Below are 20,682 nucleotides of genomic sequence, written 5' to 3'. Positions count from 1 at the left end.
AACATAATGGCAAGTCATCAACCTTCTGCGGGAGTTCAGATATTTGCTCTGACCATCACTTTTGGTCTGTTGCCTGTTGAATAGACACCCTAATCCGATAGTAGGTCTTAGAAATATTGAAATGATAAAAGCAGAGACAAACGGCAGGTATGTACTGTATGTTACAGTAACACTTGCATTACTAATCCCTCTAACGTCACCTCCTCTCTGTGTTGTGTTCAGGAAGGACCAGCACCTGCTGTCCAGTGTGAACTGCTGGTACCTGGTACTGAACCAGACCAGGAGAGAGAGCAGGGACCACGCCACCCTCAATGACATCTATACCAACAACGTTATCGTCCGCCTCGCCCAGATCAGCGAGGACGTCATCCGCCTCTTCAAGAAGGTCAGTTAATACGTCAGTCATCCCTCTGTCCGTCCATCCGTCTATCCCTCTGTTTACACCTTTCCTTATCACCAGTGCCCATGTGGTCAGAGAGCTCTGGCTTTTTTCGTGAGTTTGCTGAGCAGTAATGGGCAGCATGTCGATTGATCTTTCTCTAAGATCGTGATCATACACAATTAATACCAGGCCTCATTGTTTTTGTTGGTTAGAACCGCATTCAAACCTGCTTTCAAACCAGCGCTTTTGAAATGAGTCTGAAAGAAAGCAAATTGCCTCCATCCTTTCCATCCTCCAACGTTAGTATACAGATTGATGGTAGGCTACCGTGAGACTGTGTGAGCAGTGCTGTTTTTTGAGCAGCTACATCACCAGCTGACCCGTGTGTCAGCACATTGTATACCTCCGTCTGTTCCCTGTGGCCTGTGGAGTAGTAGTAGAGTAGCAGGGTTGAGGTAAAGCAGGCTAGGGTACCCTCCTGAGCCCCTACCCCTCCCCCTGGGCCCCTACCCCTGCTCACAACAGTCCCTGCTGTTGTGAGCAGTGTCTTGCCCTGTGTCAGCAGAGATGACTGAGGTCTAACCCACACACCAGACCCCTGTTTACACCTGGCAGGACTTCCTGGAGGTGAGACCCAGCCTGCACTGCCATCCTCCATTCACACACTACTGTGTGTGTGTGTGTGTGTGTCGGCAGGAATGTGAATGGGGGGAAAAGCAACGCTGTAGAGAGCACCAGCCTGGGCTGAAAACAGAACAACCTCCTGTCAGTCAGTGAAGTGTCCTCAAGTAGCTTTTCCTCTGGCTGGTAATATGAACGGCGCTATGTGCGCTCGCTGGCAGGCCTAGAGGTGACAATGAATAACATGTTAAAGAAATATGCTGTGTAGTTTTGTAGCTGTCAAGAAAATTAATGGAGCAGAGAGCTGAGTAGGCTACAAGTGAATCAAGCAGCCCATGAAAGAAAGACCCAGGGATGCCCAAGATTTCTGATATCCAGACAGTCATAAATGAATACATAGATAGTTCCATTTTCATGCGATCTGACCTTTTGACTTGACCAGGAAAAACTCTGGGCCTTTTCTAGGCCTGATCTGTCCAGAGAAAAAGACACAGGTCTTTGTTGTAGTATCTCTCCTCAGTGAGGTGTTCTCTGTTGGAGGTTTAGTAGCCTCTGAGTCTGGTTAGAGCTTGATAGCTACTTCGGTGGATGTTGAACACATTTCTAGCAGCAAATGTGTTGAAATATAGGCATGGTATAAAAGGGATAATCAACTCAGGTCTCTATGCGGCAACTCAGAAGGTCAGTTGAATTACTCTAGTGCGTCGTAGAACACACCTTCTCTGCCATTCATTATTTTCCATAGAACGCACAGCCCCTTGTTGATTATCCCTTACGTATATCACCGGTATGACAAATAAATACACATTTTCACCTAGTCGGCTCAGGGATTCAAACCAGCAACCTTTTGGTTACTGGTCCATCATTGTTAATCGCTAGGCTACCCGGGTGTATGGTATAGGCTACGGTATAGGCTGCTATACAACACCCCCTCGTGCTATGGCTCAGTCAAGAACTGCAAAGTCTCAGTGGGTTGCACAGTTCAAAATCCGGTCAAGATAAATGGAACAAACAATAGAATTTGGCTGCACTGTGTTCTCCCCCCCTTTTTTTTTTAGAGAGAAGAGAGTATTTCATGAATGTATTATTTGTAGGCCAGCACAATCTGACTTGTCACATCTATATTCTTACTGTGTGTTGCATCAGGATTGTCCACTCCCTGCTCTGCTCCACATTGTCTCCCTCTGCAGTGTCTGACATCAGAGCCACGATGCATACAAATGCCATTCAACTGCTGCCAGGAGGCTTTCACATATTTCTCACAAAAAGAGCTTGTCACTTATCACATTCAGGCCAAGGCTCTTTCATATCTGATTTAAAAAGACATGTTCCCTGTACTCCCTGGGAGGTCTGATGATGAAGGTAAAATAAAATAACAATTTGGCTACCTCTTTCTCTCTCTCTTTCTCTCTGTCTTTTCTCAGTATATTTTAAAGGGTGGAGGGAGACACAATTATTGTCCAAAGCTCAGAAAATTCCATCTCAGCTGGCCCCTCCTGTTGCTATGAGCCCCTCCCTCCGGGATTGATTCCACGGTCCAGTTTTGACTCGTCATCAGCCTGCGTACGTTAGGGCTTGGTTGTTATGGTTAAACCTGTTTTGCGTAACCCATACAAAAATAGATGATGTGCGTTCAAGTATGAACAGGGTGTAAGTGTGCCTGCGTGCAGGCTTACGTGCATCTACCTGTGTGTGTGTGTGTGTGTGTGTGTGTGTGTGTGTGTGTGTGTGTGTGTGTGTGTGTGTGTGTGTGTGTGTGGCCTGGTGCTTGGCTCTGTGCTGTAGAGTCAGAGAGTAGCAGCGCTGCTGACTATCGATCCCACAGTATTACCCTCCACTATGATTTATGTCCACAGAGGGCCACCTTAGCAGGCAGAACCATAACTCCTAGCAGACATGGACATATAGGGACCATATATCAGTTTCGATATACACAAAGCTAGGACCTGGAACAGTAGGGACTCATAGACAGTGGAGGCTTTGGGGACAATATGGGAGTGTGAAACGTCCTATATATGTGTGAGGGTCGTTATGAAAGATACTGTTAGCCGTGAGGTAGAGTTTGAGAGTAATTACTCATGGTTTCTGCTATAGAAAAACTTTTCTGAGAAAAGGTTAGTCAGTCATACTTCTGTGAAGTTAGTAAAGGTGTTATTTCCTTTGTGTGCCTACTTTGTTTTCTGTGAATACAGTAATGTGTGGTGTGGGTGGATTCACACACCCCTGTAGTCTCAATCTAGGAACAGATTGCTTTCTGTCGCACGTACAGCCATGCTAGCAATTACTTTCTCTCACTGAGCTCCCACAATACCAGGTGTGTTCCCACTCTCATCATCACTAGCTAGGTTGTGTAGGATGGCTGTAAATGCTGCAGTGTGCCAGGGAAACATTCCCACACCATTATACCACCGCCATCAACCTGTAGCGTTGACTCCAGACAGGATGGTGTCATGGACTCATGCTGCTCACGCTAAATCCTGACTCTGCCATCAGCATGACACAACAGGAACTGGGTTCGTCGGACCAGGTGATGTTTTTCCACTCCTCAATTGTCCAGTGTTGGTGATCACGTGTCCACTGGAGCCACTTCTTGTTTTTAGCTGATAGGAGTGGAACCCGGTGTGGTTGTCTGTGGCAGTAGCCCATCTGTGACAAGGACGAACGAGTTGTGCGTTCTGCGATGACGTTCTGCACACCACTGTTGTACTGCGCCGTTATTTGTCTGTTTGTGGCCTGCCTGTTAGCTTGCACGATTCTTGCCATTCTCCTTTGACCTCTCATCAACGAGCTGTTTTCGCCCACAGGACTACCGCTGACTGGATGTTTTTTGTTTGTCGCACCATTCTCTGTAAACCTTAGACACTGTCGTACGTGAAAAGGAGCAGGCCGTTTCTGAGATACTGGACCGGTGTCTGGCACAGACGATCCAGTCACTTAGGTCACTCGTTTTGCCCATTCTAACGTTCAATCGAACTGTAACTGGATGCTTCGGTGCCAGTCTGCCACGGCCAGGTCACTCACTGTCTGTAGGAGGGAACCATTTTCGTGAACGGGGTGGTGAACCTAATAAACTGGCCACTAAGTGTTTGTCCTTTGTAAAAACACATTACTCAGAGTCCTGGTCCATCTTGAAAGCTGTTAGAAGAACTCAACGTCATTGACAAGTCAAGCTTCCATCAGTTACAACATATTTCTCAAGGCTCCTTTTGAAAAACAACACTGTACATGACATGACAGAATGGCAGTCTGGACATTGGTTGACACCAGGGAAAGATGAAACAGCTGATTGTGCCTTTTCTCAGCTTGAGTCATTACTGATGTCATCTACTTGCATGAGAAATGGAAAGACCTCAATGAACTGCATGATTGTGTGTGACCACATCATATAGGCAAGTAAGTGGTAACACTATAACTGCTGATTGGGGGTGTTTCCCCATCCACTCAGTACAGAGCAGAAGTGGCAGTTCATCAGGTGAAGGATGGGACATTTACCCATCAAGCACCACAACTTAACAGCAGCTTTAACAATCAGCACCTAAACATCAGTAGCTAAACATACGCCACGGAGAGCGGCAGAGCATGAAACCACACGCACTCCAGCACTCTTCAGACAGAGAGAGCGAGGCCAGAGGGGATGTAGTTAATTCACTAGTCTAGTGGTTGATTGTGTTCCACTGGCTGGTCTGGCTGGAAGTCTCTCTTTTGGAATGATGTATGTTTCTGTCCATCCATCACATCTTTATACTCTACGCTCATTCTCAGGGTGTCTCTCTCTGTACTGTATGTACACCTCCTTAAAGTGCTGTCAAGATTCAAATTGATCCAGACAGTGTCTCATCACCACCCACACACTGAAAAACCTTGCCTACCAGTTTGTTGGTACAGGATATTCATCACAATTGTAGCTATTTGTTAATATATGACAGTACATTGATTGATGTGCATTGGCCCTAACTGTTTTCCAACCCCTTGTTTTTCAGAGTAAGGACATTGGGATTCAGATGCATGAGGAGCTGGTGAAAGTGACAAACGAACTCTACACTGTGAGTACAACAAAACCAATCTCCTCCCCCCCGTCAGAATCAAACTAACTCTACACTGTGAGTACAACAAAACCAATCTCCTCCCCCCTGTCAGAATCAAACTAACTCTACACTGTGAGTACAACAAAACCCATCTCCTCCCCCCCTGTCAGAATCAAACTAACTCTACACTGTGAGTACAACAAAACCAATCTCCTCCCCCGTCAGAATCAAACTAACTCTACACTGTGAGTACAACAAAACCAATCTCCTCCCCCCCGTCAGAATCAAACTAACTCTACACTGTGAGTACAACAAAACCAATCTCCTCCCCCCGTCAGAATCCATCCCTCTCGATGCATCCCTTCATCCAAACACAGCCAGTATCAAGGCCTCTACTGAGAGCAATGTGATGAGACTAGCGCTCCTCTCTCTCTGTCTCTCTGTCTCTCTCTCTGTCTCTCTCTCTGTCTCTCTCTCGCTGTCTCTCTCTCGCTGTCTCTCTCTCGCTGTCTCTCTCTCTCTGTCTCTCTTGCTGTCTCTCTCTCGCTGTCTCTCTCGCTGTCTCTCTCGCTGTCTCTCTCTCTGTCTCTCTCTTTCTCTGTCTCTCTCTCGCTGTCTCTCTCTCGCTGTCTCTCTCTCGCTGTCTCTCTCTCGCTGTCTCTCTCTGTCTCTCTCTGTCTCTCTCTGTCTCTCTGTCTCTCTCGCTGTCTCTCACTGTCTCTCTCTCTCTGTCTCTCTCGCTGTCTCTCTCTATGTCTCTCTGTCTCTCTCTCTGTCTCTCTCTGTCTCTCTCTCTGTCTCTGTCTCTCTGTCTCTCTCTGTCTCTCTGTCTCTCTGTCTCTGTCTCTCTCTTTCTCTCTCTCTATGTCTCTCTCGCTGTCTCTCTCGCTGTCTCTCTCGCTGTCTCTCTGTCTCTCTCTGTCTGTCTCTCTCTCTGTCTCTCTCTCTGCTCTCTCTCTCTCTCTCTCTCTCTCTGTCTCTCTCTCTGTTCTCTCTCTCTCTCTCTCTCTCTCTCTCTCTCTCTCTCTCTTTCTGTCTCTCACTCTCTCTTTGTCTCTCTCTCTCTCTGTGTCTCTCTCTCTCTCTCTCTCTCTCTCTCTCTCTCTCTCTCTGTCTCTCTGTGTCTCTGTCTCTCGGTGTTTCTCTCTCTCTCTCTCTCTCTGTCTCTCTCTCCAACTGTGGTGTTTAGCTTAGATGGAGGGGATGATAAGGAGAAGGAGGAGGAGGGTGATTGTTATGATGATGGAATGGAACATTGCATTTCTCTCCAAGTCAACCAGCTGCAGGCTGCAGCTCAAATCACATCCACATTGCAGGCTGTTCTGATGTTAGTGGCTGGGCCCACAGTAACAGGAATGTAAACTCTTTAACCACCATTTGCTCTACCATCAGGTCTACTGTCTTTGTGTCCATCAGGGCTTCTCTCTGTGCCTTATTGACTCTTCTATAAACTTTCCATTGTTACCAGGGAGAAATGAAGGGCATACTGTGTGACACTGTGCTTGTACCCGCCTATAGCATTGTGAAGTTGATACTGAAGGTGCCCATGTCTGGAGAGGCTCCAGGCAACTTCAGCAGTCCTCTAGCTACCCCCTAAGTACAGCAGACTGGATGAGTTATTCATCTGATGTCATGAGTGACAGCCTATCAAAGGACATGTCCACCACAACACGGTGAAAAGAAAGGGGTTATAGTGAGTTACAAATAGGTGACTAATTTTAACGAGAAACAGAAAGATCATCAACCAAGATCAAGGCCAAAGGACTAAAGACAGACGTTCACCTATAATACGCTATAGCCCTTACCCAGTAATGTAAAATATACACTGAGTGTACAAAGCATTAAGAACACCTTCCTAATATTGAGTTACACCCTGCCCTTTTGCCTCGTTATTGTTATTTTGTGTTACTTTTTATAATGTTTTACATTCGTTTACTTGGTAAATATTTTCTTAACTCTTCTTGAACTGCACTGTTGGTTAAGGGCTTGTAATTAAGCATTTCACGGTAAGGTCTACACTTGTATTCGGCGCATGTGTCAAATAAAGTTTGATTTGATTCTTAATGTTTTATATACTCAGTGTATGACTGCATAATAATGACATTAGTATCTGTCTAAATGTGGTATATGTTACAGTAAATAAACTCATGCATTCTCTCCACCACAGACTATATTTTATTGACTGATCATTTCTAAAGCTCCATGTCCAATCACACTCTCTAGTCTACACTAAAGGATCCACTCTCACCCTGCACATGTACTCAGCACCCCCAACACACTAAAGGATCCACTGTCACCCTGCACATGTACTCAGCACCCCCAACACACTAAAGGATCCACTGTCACCCTGCACATGTACTCAGCACCCCCTACACACTAAAGGATCTACTCTCACCCTGCACATGTACTCAGCACCCCCTACACACTAAAGGATCCACTCTCACCCTGCACATGTACTCAGCACCCCCTACACACTAAAGGATCTACTCTCACCCTGCACATGTACTCAGCACCCCCTACACACTAAAGGATCCACTCTCACCCTGCACATGTACTCAGCACCCCCTACACACTAAAGGATCCTCTCTCACCCTGCACATGTACTCAGCACCCCCTACACACTAAAGGATCCACTCTCACCCTGCACATGTACTCAGCACCCCCTACACACTAAAGGATCCTCTCTCACCCTGCACATGTACTCAGCACCCCCAACACACTAAAGGATCCACTCTCACCCTGCACATGTACTCAGCACCCCCTACACACTAAAGGATCCACTCTCACCCTGCACATGTACTCAGCACCCCCTACACACTAAAGGATCCACTGTCACCCTGCACATGTACTCAGCACCCCCTACACACTAAAGGATCCACTCTCACCCTGCACATGTACTCAGCACCCCCTACACACTAAAGGATCCACTCTCACCCTGCACATGTACTCAGCACCCCCTACACACTAAAGGATCTACTCTCACCCTGCACATGTACTCAGCACCCCCTACACACTAAAGGATCCACTCTCACCCTGCACATGTACTCAGCACCCCCTACACACTAAAGGATCCACTCTCACCCTGCACATGTACTCAGCACCCCCTACACACTAAAGGAAAGGATATGAGAGCTCACAGCTCCATCAGCACCCCCTAAACACTAAAGGAAAGGATATGAGAGCTCACAGCTCCATCAGCACCCCCTACACACTAAAGGAAAGGATATGAGAGCTCACAGCTCCATCAGCACCACCTCTGTCTGCCCTTGAGTCTGCCAGGCTTTCCCCACGAGCACAGAGAGATGATATGTTTATGAATGAGACGAGATTGTTTTTCCTCTTAAGCGGCTGGTGTCCAAGCCGCTACCCTGTGTGGGGTAAGGCTCAGGGGGGTCGCTCCGCTACCCTGCGTGGGGTAAGGCTCAGGGGGGTCGCTCCGCTACCCTGTGTGGGGTAAGGCTCAGGGGGGTCGCTCCGCTACCCTGTGTGGGGTAAGGCTCAGGGGGGTCGCTCCGCTACCCTGTGTGGGGTAAGGCTCAGGGGGGTCGCTCCGCTACCCTGTGTGGGGTAAGGCTCAGGGGGTCGCTCCGCTACCCTGTGTGGGGTAAGGCTCAGGGGGTCGCTCCGCTACCCTGTGTGGGGTAAGGCTCAGGGGGCGCTCCGCTACCCTGTGTGGGGTAAGGCTCAGGGGGGTCGCTCCGCTACCCTGTGTGGGGTAAGGCTCAGGGGGGGCGCTCCGCTACCCTGTGTGGGGTAAGGCTCAGGGGGGTCGCTCCAGCAGTGGTGTGCATTTGAAGGTCACAGCCAGAAGAGTCCAAATGCATCAGGGAGCAGACAGTTGAATAGATCATTATTACCCTGCTCCCCCTGCTCTTTAACAGCTAGGCCCAGCCCAGCCATGGCTTGGCTAAATATGTCGGTGGAATAGAATAGCCATGATAATGTTTTATGATAACAGGGAGAGGCTCTCAAATGATCCCCCTCGTCTTCAAGCCCCATCTGCATCAAGTGGTGGCCAATCAAAAATCTAACTAATCACTAACCTACAGCAGTGACATTTCCCGAAAGTCTCTGATGGCGATGATAATGATGATTATGGTTTCCACTATTGTTATAGTTTTTCTCCGTATAAAATTGCAAAAAACACCGGGCGGCAAAAAACAAGTGGAGCAATTTAGCTCCTAGAACATTTGACACTATTAGCTAATTGGTAATCAGATGACAGATCTTATGGACTGCAAACAACTATGTATTTAGTCAGAAGTAGAATTGCAGAAATCCCTTGTGAATGCCTTTCACATGCACTAACACAGAGGGGAGTGATTTAAGAGTGTTGGGCTTAAGCTATTGTTCAAACATTGTTAAAAGTATCTGCTGCGGCTGCCACTGAGACAGATATTGATTTGAGGGCGCGAGGCTTGATGCCCGTGGCTTGAATTATATGTAGTGAATCTGAAATGAGAAATGAGAGCAAAGACCTGCAATCTCTTTAGTGGATCACAGAGTCAATTACTCACCTGGCTGTGTTGATCCAAACAGTACAGAACAAAAAGTCATGCTGCAGTTCACTTGGTTCATTTGTTATTTAACTCTGTCCCACTAGAGGCTGTTTGTCTAATGAATGCAGCAGCACACTACCCGGGTAGGAAGTTTGTTTAAACAAATGATGGCGATGATATGCTCTCTGTCTCCAACCTGGGTCTGAGATGAGCAGAACAGTCTGATACAGACCGTCTCAGTGTTACAACAGGCCCAGTTTCTCCATCTCTCTCCTGTTTCATTCCAGGGTGCTCCTCTGACTGTCATGGTAATTGTTATCCATAATGGACATGTTTATTGTGACAGGTCTCCTCACACAACACATTCATATTTTCCAGTTGACAAACTACAGAAAAACAATTTGGCTTTAATTCAAAGGCTCATAGAACACAGAATAAAATATCAAAGTGCCACATTTGTGGCAACATTTTAGGTTGGGTGAGGTCTCTTTAATGCTGCAGCCATAGTTTACTTTAAGTGGAAATTGCAATGCTAGGCAATTCAGAAAGTAAACAAAATTCAAATTCTAAAAGTTAGACCCACTGTTCTGTGTTGTCTGTCTGTCTGAGGGTTAGACCCACTGTTCTGTGTTGTCTGTCTGTCTGAGGGTTAGACCCACTGTTCTGTGTTGTCTGTCTGTCTCTGTCTGTCTGAGGGTTAGACCCACTGTTCTGTGTTGTCTGTCTGTCTCTGTCTGTCTGAGGGTTAGACCCACTGTTCTGTGTTGTCGGTCTGTCTCTGTCTGTCTGAGGGTTAGACCCACTGTTCTGTGTTGTCGGTCTGTCTCTGTCTGTCTGAGGGTTAGACCCACTGTTCTGTGTTGTCGGTCTGTCTCTGTCTGTCTGAGGGTTAGACCCACTGTTCTGTGCTGTCTGTGCTGTGCTATCTGTCTGTCATGTTAGGTTGGGTGAGGTCTCTGCATTAACATTTAAATGCTGCAGCCACGGTTCCCTTTAAGTGGAAATCACGTCTGTCTGTATTTCCACATTGGAATATGTTCCTGGTAGCTTTCATCAGTGCAAAAACAGAGAGCGTGTTTTTAAGTCAAATAGCCTCAGGGTATTGTCTGAGTGGAGACATACCGTAACCACACACAGCTCCTGGAAGGGAGACCCTGCCTCACCTCAATGTTCCTGCAAATGTCTTTGTCTTTAGCTGCAGGTCTTTTAGTTGTGCTGCTCAAAGTTGACTGGAAACCCTGTTTTCTTTTCACGCTGTTGGAGAACTGGGTTGCCAACTTAAGGAGATACACACTGCTGACCTAGTTTCTCAAAACACTGAAGTGACTTCTTTCTACTGTGAGCTCTGTCACATACCAGAGTAGATAATCGTTTTTTTTGCTTCGTTTTTTTTTCTTTGACGTGTTTGCCTTTCAAATCTTTGTCTTTTGTTTTTATTCTCCTAAGACTTGTAGCACCTTGTGCAGTGGAGCTCTGTTGATGGAAGCATAGGCTAGATGACGAATATATGCTGTTCTTCTGACTAAGAAACCTTACTATCATACAGTAGCAGTCAGCTGGAAGTAGTAGAGATTCTGCCTGTGTGTTTGAGTTGACATAACCCGAACTAACCCATTAACCCTGTGGTGGCCACACCATCCAGTCACATGATGCCACACAAAGTGAGCATTAACTACTGGAAGAGAACAAACTAGCGTTAACGTCAGGCTCTCAGTCAGTCTAACATCCTGGGGTGTATCCAGTTATAGTACTGGGTCTCACTCACTGTCGAGTCAAACGCACAGGAGGCGTTTCAAGATGCTGCACACATCAGGGCTCTACTTTACAAGGGTTCTGTCTGTCTGTCTGTCTGTCTGTCTGTCTGTCTGTCTGTCTGTCTGTCTGTCTGTCTGTCTGTCTGTCTGTCTGTCTGTCTGTCTGTCTGTCTGTCTGTCTGTCTGTCTGTCTGTCTGTCTGTCTGTCTGTCTGTCTCTGAGGGTTAGACCCACTATGAGATGCTGTGCTGTCTGTCTGTCTGCCAGTCATGCTCCATTGAAAACATTATCTGACTGGCATCCGCTGGCTATATGGGGGACACGAGCACTGAAGTAGAAACACACACCCTGCTGTGTGTGTGTGTGTGTGTGTGTGTGTGTGTGTGTGTGTGTGTGTGTGTGTGTGTGTGTGTGTGTGTGTGTGTGTGTGTGTGTGTGTGTGTGTGTGTGTGTGTGTGTGTGTGTGTGTGTGTGTGTGCATGTCTGTGTCTGTCTGTGTGTGCGCACGCACGTATGCTTGCGTGTGTGTATGCTCACTGAGCTTAGGCCAACAAAGGGGCAAATAACAGCTTCCACATGCCAACGTTGGAGGGAATATATCATGCAGCTTGATGTTAGTATAGCAGAGATTCAAACTATGTGTCACCTCAGGTCACCCATTTGTTCGCTCTATGTCCAGTTTTTGTTCCACCCTCCTCATCCTGTCCTGCTCCTCCAGGTGATGAAGACCTACCACATGTACCACACAGAGAGCATCAGCGCTGAGAGCAAGCTGAAGGACGCTGAGAAGCAGGAGGAGAAGCAGTTCAGTAAGTCTGCTGACCTCAACGTCCACCTGCTGCGCCACGAGGACCGGCCCCAGAGACGAAGCTCCGTTAGGAAGATCGAGAAGATGAAGGAGAAGGTGAGGCTGACACCAAGGCTTGATGACCATAATAATATCTATAACAGCTGTTGGCTGGGACTGCTGCCAGTACTGTACGTTTTCAGCCTAGTCACTTCCATAAGTGGTATTTTGTGCCAGAGGGATCCTCTCAGTAGTATGTGAATGAGAAGATAGTAAGGCTTTGTGAGAGTGGGTGCAGGTGTGTAAGCTCACCGCTCTGAGAGAGAGAGCCGACCGCCCGGAGCATGGGTCCACAGCTAGACACACATGCACTCTGAAAGCTGTGTTGTTGGGAAGGGCTCATTTCATGGTAAAGTCTACACCTGTTGTATTCGGCGCATGTGACAAATACAATTTGATATGATTTTCAGGGGGAATTTCTGCAATGCAAATGCATCTCCATTATCAGTGCAGCTCAGGGAATCAAAAGGCTGTCAGGCCGACAGCTTTCCTCCCTCCTCAGGCTGCCATCTCTACAGAGCTGCTGCCAGGAGAACCATACCAACCCCACTCACTATTTATAACTTGCTGTAGCTATGAACGTTATTTCTCTCCACGCTGCCTGGTAACTTAATTTTGCAGGCTACAGTGGCAGTCTCATTCAAAATCCTTCTAGCTACCTCCGAACAAAGGAGAGGAGACAAGAAGGAGAAGAGACAAGAATATGAGACAATCAAGCCATAATCCCCTTTTCTCCAATGTTTCATTTGCATGATAATGGACATGTGCAATTTGAGTTAGTGAATCATGTCTATTTGAAGTACATGTGTATGTATTTGAAGTACATGTTATCCAGTATTGTCCATCTGGAAGAGGATAAGGAGTGGTTTCAAACACACACAGACACAAGTCAAGTTTTGGCTGTTAAATTGTCTCTCTCTTTAGTCCTGCTTGTGAGCCAAGTCTCAATGATTCTGTGCCGCTGCTTTCCATTTAAGTCAATTATTTTTGTCAATACCATTATGTATCGGTCTACTAGCATCCATTAGTGATGCTATGTGAACAGCAGACGACTACTTCTTCCGTTTTATGAATCATTGAATGTTTCCCAGCTGGATGCCTTAAGCAGACGCAGCATGTCCAGTTAACCATAGCAACAAAGCCGGTGCATCATCTAGAGCTGTGTGTATTTCTGCAATGAGAAATATAAACCGTTTAAATACAGCATATTTCTATAGATTTAATTCTCGTAGATGACTTGTCATTGACACATTGTAAACATGACTTGTTTTATGTGTGAGCACAATTGGAGAACACTAGAGTGACTGTTTGTGTTAGTCTGTTTTTGTTTGCAAGCACACTGGACCGAAACAATATTTTATGGCTATTTCATTGTTCACATCTGGGCTGTGCAGATTGTTGTGCCAAGTGTTAGCAGACAGACAGAATGGCTGTGAGGGAGTGATTGAAGGACCAGCCTGGGTAGACCACTTATGATATTGTCTACATGCAGCTTCTTAAAAAACATCTCTTACAGTGGACCTCTCTGACCTCTTTCCTGACAACACTAAGCCAAGCCATCAGGCTGCACAGCAACCCTCCTATGTTATTGTGCAAATACCATTTAGCCCACTCAACGTTGCTTCATTTCATGGACTGTTTTCCCCCTCTTTGTCTGCTCTCCATTTCTCTCTCCCTCTCTCTTTCTCCCCTCTCCTTCCCCCAGAGGCAAGCCAAGTACTCCGAAAACAAGCTGAAGTGCACTAAAGCCCGCAACGACTATTTGTTGAACCTGGCAGCAACGAATGCCGTTGTGGCGAAATACTACATCCACGATGTCTCTGATATGATTGATGTAAGTATGCGATAGACACACAGGCTGGTTTGTGTCTCACAGCTGGGATTGTCTAACGTTGGTCTAACGTTGGTCTAACGTTGGTCTAACGTTGGTCTAATGTTGGTCTAACATTGGTCTAATGTTGGTCTAATGTTGGTCTAATGTTGGTCTAACGTTGGTCTGACATTGGTCTAACGTTGGTCTAATGTTGCTACACTATATATTCTCACCATCTGTTTCACGGTTCTTAGCTCATTTGCTGTATTGCTTCAAGCTGTTCTGTTGGTTTGACTAAAAGTGTTTACCTCCAATTTGTGTCTCTTAATCTCAAACACAACAGTTTTGTTTTAAGCCCTCCAGTAGTACTGTTGTTATATGTCTAACTGAATGGCTTTGCCAGGTATACATTACACCCCGACTGTATGTTACCACCCTAAAGGCATTGTTATGATTCTTCTGGAATATGAATGATGACTTCCTGTCAAGGGAATGGTTCAATGTTGACAATCAGAATACCTTCCTCCTGGTCTTCTCTTCCCTCTCTTACCCCTGTTCTCCTCTCCTCCCTCTGTCATGCCCTCATCTATCTGTGAGGGCTTGGAGTGCTGTCAGGGCTAAGGCCCCTTTGGAAGCTGTGCTGAGAGACTTGGAGCGGAGCGTGGCCGTTACTGTCACACACCACACTCTCCCAGGGAGCCAACCAAAACACACTGATGGTGAAACATGACCCTGGGTGACACACACAGACACATACATACACACACACACACACACACACACACACACACACACACATACACACACAGAAACTAATCTGATCCTATGTGCTTCCTGCTTCAAAACAAAACACTTCCCTTTTCTTTTACTTCATTCCTCAAATCTACAGTACAGCCAGGGTTTTCACCCTCTTTTGTTGGTCCACTTCTAATAAATAATGTGTTACGTTGAACTGTATCCATTGGATTATAGAAATAGAGAGTAATACACAGTTACATGACAGAAAAGACCATACCTAGGTGAACCACCATCATAATTCAAAATGCAAAGCCAATGCAGCCCAGCAGCAAGCCTGCCTGAGAAGTCTGTGATTACGGTTGGTGAACAGGATGAGTTTGCTTTGTGGACCACTAATGGCTGGAGGAATGAAACCCTAGCCAGGGTCTGGGTGCAGGCTCTGTGTATACAGGCAGCAGTGTGGCCAGTGTGGTTGGCAGGGTTCATTCAGCCCCGGGTTACCTGGTGGTTGTGGCAGGGATCATTCAGCCGCAGGTTACCTGTTGTTTCTACAACCAGATGTTCCTCCTCTCTCCCACCTCCGTGCCAGTCTACTGCTGGGTGGTTACTGTGGTATTGCCCCAGGCCTGCCTGGCCTCTTCTGATACTCTGAACAGGTCAGGGAGTTGGATACAGAGATCCTGCATATGTAAAGTACTGTATGCCTAGAAACATATAATGCAATTGAACTGAGAGGCTTGATGCTAGACAGACTTTTGGCAATGAGAGAGATTGCATCCAGGATTTTTCTCTTTAAAATGTTCTAAACATCAACTGTGTGAAGTGTGAAGGAGCTAGCCAGTGTAACCGATGTGAAATGGCTAGTTAGTTAGCGGTGGTGCGCGCTAATAGCGTTTCAATCGGTGATGTCACTCGCTCTGAGACTTGAAGTAGGTTTTCCCCTTGCGTTGCAAGGGCCGCGGCTTTTGTGGCGCGATGGGAAACAATGCTTCGTGGGGTGTCAGTTGGAGATGTGTGCAAGGGTCCCTGGTTCGAGCCCAGGTTGGGGCGAAGAGAGGGACGGAACCTACACTGTTACACCAGGAGCTGTAGGCTACTCAGGGGTCTGCCAGACGGAGACCTCTGATTGGTGGTTGTGTCTCTGTGCTGGGCCACTTTGTTGGAGCTGCTTCCTGTGTCTGGCAAGCAAAAGGGGCCATGTCATCCCAAATCCGGCCCCGCTGCAGGGAAAGGGATTGTGAGCATGACTCGCTGTGCTTTGCTGCCACAAGCTTTGCAGAGGATAAGTGCCTGTTTGTCATACCACACAGAAACAGTCACTAGCAGCCAGCCATCAAAACAGACATCCACACTGCAAGTCAGCCCTGTCCACCCGAATCAATGGAAATAAAATACATGCATGCAAATAAACAATGTCATCAGTTCTGCAGTACCAGTATTCTGCCTGTCAGCACTCCTGCTACAGTCTACACACGATAGCACCATGATTCAATCAGAGCATGGAACTCATTAGAGCCAGGCAGTGTGTTTCTTATGGGATGTGGCTGTTGAAATACAACTCTGTACCATAACGAGCTCTGTGCTCCCATTTCCTTACTCATTTTACACTGACCCTGCTATAAAACAACCACAGATATGGGGGTTTATCATTGGAGTCGAGCGCAACTTCCTGTGTGTTTATTAAAGAGCGTTTAGTGAATCACTAAGCAGTCAGACTCGGGCCCCCCGAAGCCTCTTAGAAACCCACTTGGCTATAGTAATGAGGTTAGTTTATGCAGCTCCATGGTTGAGCTAATTATCTTAGGTGTCCTACTGTACTTGCTTTTCTAATTCGGTGTATTCTATTATTCTATTTCTGCCCGTTAACCCCCAACAGTGTCTAATTTGGAATTTAGTTAATGTTGGAGGTCAGGTTAGTAACATGCTCGTAGGAAATGAGCGGAATTGTGTAACTGAATCGTGTGCATGCTAAAGACTGAGTTCATCACATTGACTTGTGTATAATGAGGGCATGGATTCAGACTGGTTTGTCAGGTTGTTCATAATTAGGGCCAGTATGTTCTTAGACACGTGACCTGAGCTGGAAAACTCTGGACCCTAGGCGTATGCTTCCAGTCAGGTCATGATCAACTCCTTTATTATATTCTACTCCTCTGTTAGTTATTGTATTATACTATACTATAATGACTGTATCTCTATAGTGCTGCGACCTGGGTTACCACGCCAGCCTGGCACGTACCTTCAGGACCTACCTGTCAGCTGAGTACAACCTGGAGACTAGTCGCCACGAGGGCCTGGACATCATGGAGAACGCCGTGGACAACCTGGACTCCCGCAGCGACAAGCACAAGATCATGGACATGCACAACCAGGTGTTCTGCCCTCCCATGCGCTTCGAGTACCTGCCCCACATGGGGGACGAGGTGAGAGGTGTTAAATGACTGATACATTTGGTACATTTATAGATTCATACTATATCTTTATCGAAATGTATCCAAGTTACAAGTACAACCAATACATTTGTTAAACCATGGAAACCACATTCATGCCAGCAGAAACAGCAAGCATGTTTTTTTCCAATCCTGTGAGACAGTTTGTGAAAAACCAAGTTGCCCAGCCCTCTCTGTCTGTGTCCTCTCAGGTGTGCCAGGTGAGTGCCCAGCAGCCAGTGCAGACTGAGCTCCTGATGCGCTACCACCAGCTGCAGTCCCGCCTGGCCACGCTCAAGATCGAGAACGAGGAGGTGAAGGCTTTTTTTAAATGTACCTTTATTTAACTTGGCAAGTCCGTTCAAATTCTTATTCACAATGACGGCCTACCCCGGCCAAACCCTAACCCGGACGACGCTGGGCCAATTGTGCACCACCCTACGGTACTCCCAATCTCGGCCGGTTGTGATACAGCCTGGAATTTAACCAGGGTCTGTAGTGATGCCTCTAGCACTGAGATGCAGTGCCTTAGACCGCTGTGCCACTCGGGAGTCCACGATAGCGTCCCCCCCAGTGTGTCTGTTGCTTCCCCACACTGAGACCGCTCTGTAGCCTCTGTTCCTCTGTCACCTCTCTCTCTGACACGCCCAAACTCACCCGGTCTTTAGAGACCATCAGCTCTCATCGAAATTTCATTTCAGTGGCCCACACACACTCCTTGTGAGCAGAGTGTATATTCAGCTTGTGATATGAACGTGTGTGATAACACTAATGGGTGCATGTTCCATGTAGATACAGTACATCACTGCTGATTGTGTGTTGTGATGACTGGTTCTTCTCAGTGGGAGCAGCAGGCGCGCACACACACACACACACACACACACACACACACACACACACACACACACACACACACACACACACACACACACACAGACAAACACACCTCTCACCCTCTGAGTAGATGCAAGTGCTAACGGAGGTGCTAATGACCTTGGCTGGCTAGCTACAGCCTGCCCTGATGGCTATGCCTCCGTCTCATAACATCTCATATAACTGACGGGTAATCTCAGCGCTGTAGAGAAAGACCCCGCAGCCCTTTTACATCCAGCCAGACCAGACGCTCTTCATATTCTGCTGTTATTCTGATGGATGGCTGACCCGGTGGGTCATCTGGTACACTGCCTAGGAATGAGCCCTGTACCTGCTTTAGGGTAGAGGAAGGCTGCCAGCTGTCATGCAGCTATAGTCAAAGGTCATCAGTTTTTATTCAGGGTCGATTTGTCTTTGAAATGGGATATGCCAGTGATCACTCACACTTGACCTTGCACGTGTCGTAGGGAACCCTGAAGTAAAAAAAATCTTACTGGCCTATTATGTTACAAAGGACCTGGATCAGATGACTGAGGAGGAAATGCTGTTTCGTTTGTCACCATTTCATTTTTTGTGGTTGAAATTCTTCCCTTTCTTGTTGTTCTGAAGGACCTGGATCAGATGACTGAGTAGGAAATCCTAGTTCATTTGTCATTGTTTCAGTTGTTGAATTGTTCCCTTTGCTGTAGGTGAGGAAGACACTGGACGCCACCATGCAGACCATGCAGGACATGCTGACTGTGGAGGACTTTGATGTGTCCGATGCCTTCCAGCATAGCCGCTCCACTGAGTCCATCAAGTCTGTGGCCTCTGAGACCTACATGAGCAAACTGAACGTGGCCAAGAGACGGGCCAACCAGCAGGAGACAGAGGTCTTCTACTTCACTGTGAGTACCTGCCTGCTATACATAGCCTTCATACCTGCCTGTTATACATAGCCTTCATACCTGCCTGCTATACATAGCCATCATACCTGCCTGTTATGCATAGCCTTCATACCTGCCTGTTATACATAGCCTTCATACCTGCCTGCTATACATAGCCTTCATACCTGCCTGCTATACATAGCCTTCATACCTGCCTGTTTTTCCCTGAGATATGCAGCCATGCCTCAGGGCAACTGCCTGTTAAATTTGTTTCACACTTAAGGAATAAACCTGGCTGTACTGCCGTAGCCTTTACTCCCTGACTAAAAGGGCCTTGATTGTCAGCTTAGTGCGGGGCACTGCAGTGTACAGTACTGCACATCAACATCAAGCCATCTGCCATCACACTATTCCATAAAACACATATGACAAGCCCCATGCTATGGAAATCACATGGAAATCCAATTATCCCAGGAACAGATTGAGTTTGTTCCGTACAGAGTGAAACTGACTGAATGTGTTCTCTGGCCTCTGTGGTGGATGGCAGGCGTCTCCGCCTGTTCCAGTCACATCCCATTAGCGCTGTTCACTCACTGACGCCTTCATCTGGTCTGTTTGGGTTCACAGAAATTCAAGGAGTTCCTGAACGGCAGCAACCTCATCATTAAACTGCAGGCCAAGCATGACCTCCTGAAGCAGACACTGGGAGAAGGTAAGGCCCCTCGGTCTCTCCACCAATGACATCATATCTATTTAAATCAATGTTAGTTTGACACCCCTTCTCGTAATGCTCCTACTTCCTTCTGGTCACAGTGGTGTTAATGGCAGGTGCCAGGCCTTGCGTGTCAACACCTAGCTCAGTATGAGCAAGAAATCCCTATGTGATAGGTGATGGGTGTGTAAAATGGCCGCCATCAGGCCCAGTAGTGTTGTGGAGCTCTTATCTAATGAGCAAAGCTGAACCAGGCAGAGGAAGCGGGAGGAGACCACATGAACTTGTTTCTTCTCAAGGGGCAGAAGGGAACCAGGGAAGAGGAATTAAGTTCATATTCAAAGGCGAGTTGCATCAAAGGTATCACAAGAAAACACTAAAGCACCATCGATCCCCACTCCTCTCTTCTCATTTGCACGATTGAGACATTGCACTGGTTGGTTCCTGTATGTTGTAGCCTCTAGGAGGATCCTGGAGGAGTATGGGTAATAGAAACCCCCGCCTTTCTCGCAGAGGCCCCTCCCAGGGGGACCTTTGTCACCTCAACCCTGAGTAGTTTACGCCCAATCAGTCAGGATGTCCCAGCTCCCAGCAGCACCATCTCAGCAGCTGCTACTGCACCAGGGGTTCACCTAGTAGAGAGGGACAGCAGGCACAACCAGCTGAGGCCATGCACACACACACACACACACACACACACACACACACACACACACACACACACACACACACACACACACACACACACACACACACAATTTCACCCCATACACACATACAGTGCACAAACTTGGTCGACATGGATTTGTCTAGTCAGTTTAGGCATCCCTAATGTTCCTCTGTCATCTTCAGATCTCTATGAACTGATACCTCAGACTGCTTGAATGTGTTTTCATGTGAACATAGCCCACAGCTGGTTTGTTTGTGTGATCGTGGCTCAGTGCTGCTGTCTGTGTAGGGACATACCAACCATGTTTAATTATTCAGGTGATCAATCTAGCCTGCTCATTAAGCGTGTGTGTGTGTGTGTGTGTGTGTGTGTGTGTGTGTGTGTGTGTGTGTGTGTGTGTGTGTGTGTGAATGTGTTATTAGTGACCATGGAGAAATACCACATGGTGCACAC

The 20,682-nt window shown here is 47.0% G+C and overlaps 1 protein-coding gene across 2 annotated transcripts in view; it reads left to right on the top strand.

Moving 5' to 3' along the window:
- The window catches only part of LOC106583180 (SLIT-ROBO Rho GTPase-activating protein 3), a 102,624-nt gene that overhangs the window by 47,737 nt on the left and 34,205 nt on the right, over positions 1 to 20,682 (top strand). For both annotated transcript variants that reach the window (XM_014167076.2, XM_014167077.2), the window contains exons 3-10: positions 223 to 385; positions 4,984 to 5,046; positions 12,000 to 12,185; positions 13,834 to 13,962; positions 16,881 to 17,102; positions 17,321 to 17,422; positions 18,671 to 18,868; positions 19,475 to 19,559. In XM_014167076.2, the coding sequence (XP_014022551.1) occupies positions 223 to 385; positions 4,984 to 5,046; positions 12,000 to 12,185; positions 13,834 to 13,962; positions 16,881 to 17,102; positions 17,321 to 17,422; positions 18,671 to 18,868; positions 19,475 to 19,559 (1,148 nt within the window). The remainder of the gene's footprint in view (positions 1 to 222; positions 386 to 4,983; positions 5,047 to 11,999; positions 12,186 to 13,833; positions 13,963 to 16,880; positions 17,103 to 17,320; positions 17,423 to 18,670; positions 18,869 to 19,474; positions 19,560 to 20,682) is intronic.

Source organism: Salmo salar, chromosome ssa22, assembly GCF_905237065.1.
Source record: "Salmo salar chromosome ssa22, Ssal_v3.1, whole genome shotgun sequence".
NCBI classification, from domain to species: domain Eukaryota; kingdom Metazoa; phylum Chordata; class Actinopteri; order Salmoniformes; family Salmonidae; genus Salmo; species Salmo salar.
Note: the sequence above shows the minus strand (reverse complement) of the source record. Positions and strands in the feature narration are given on the sequence as shown.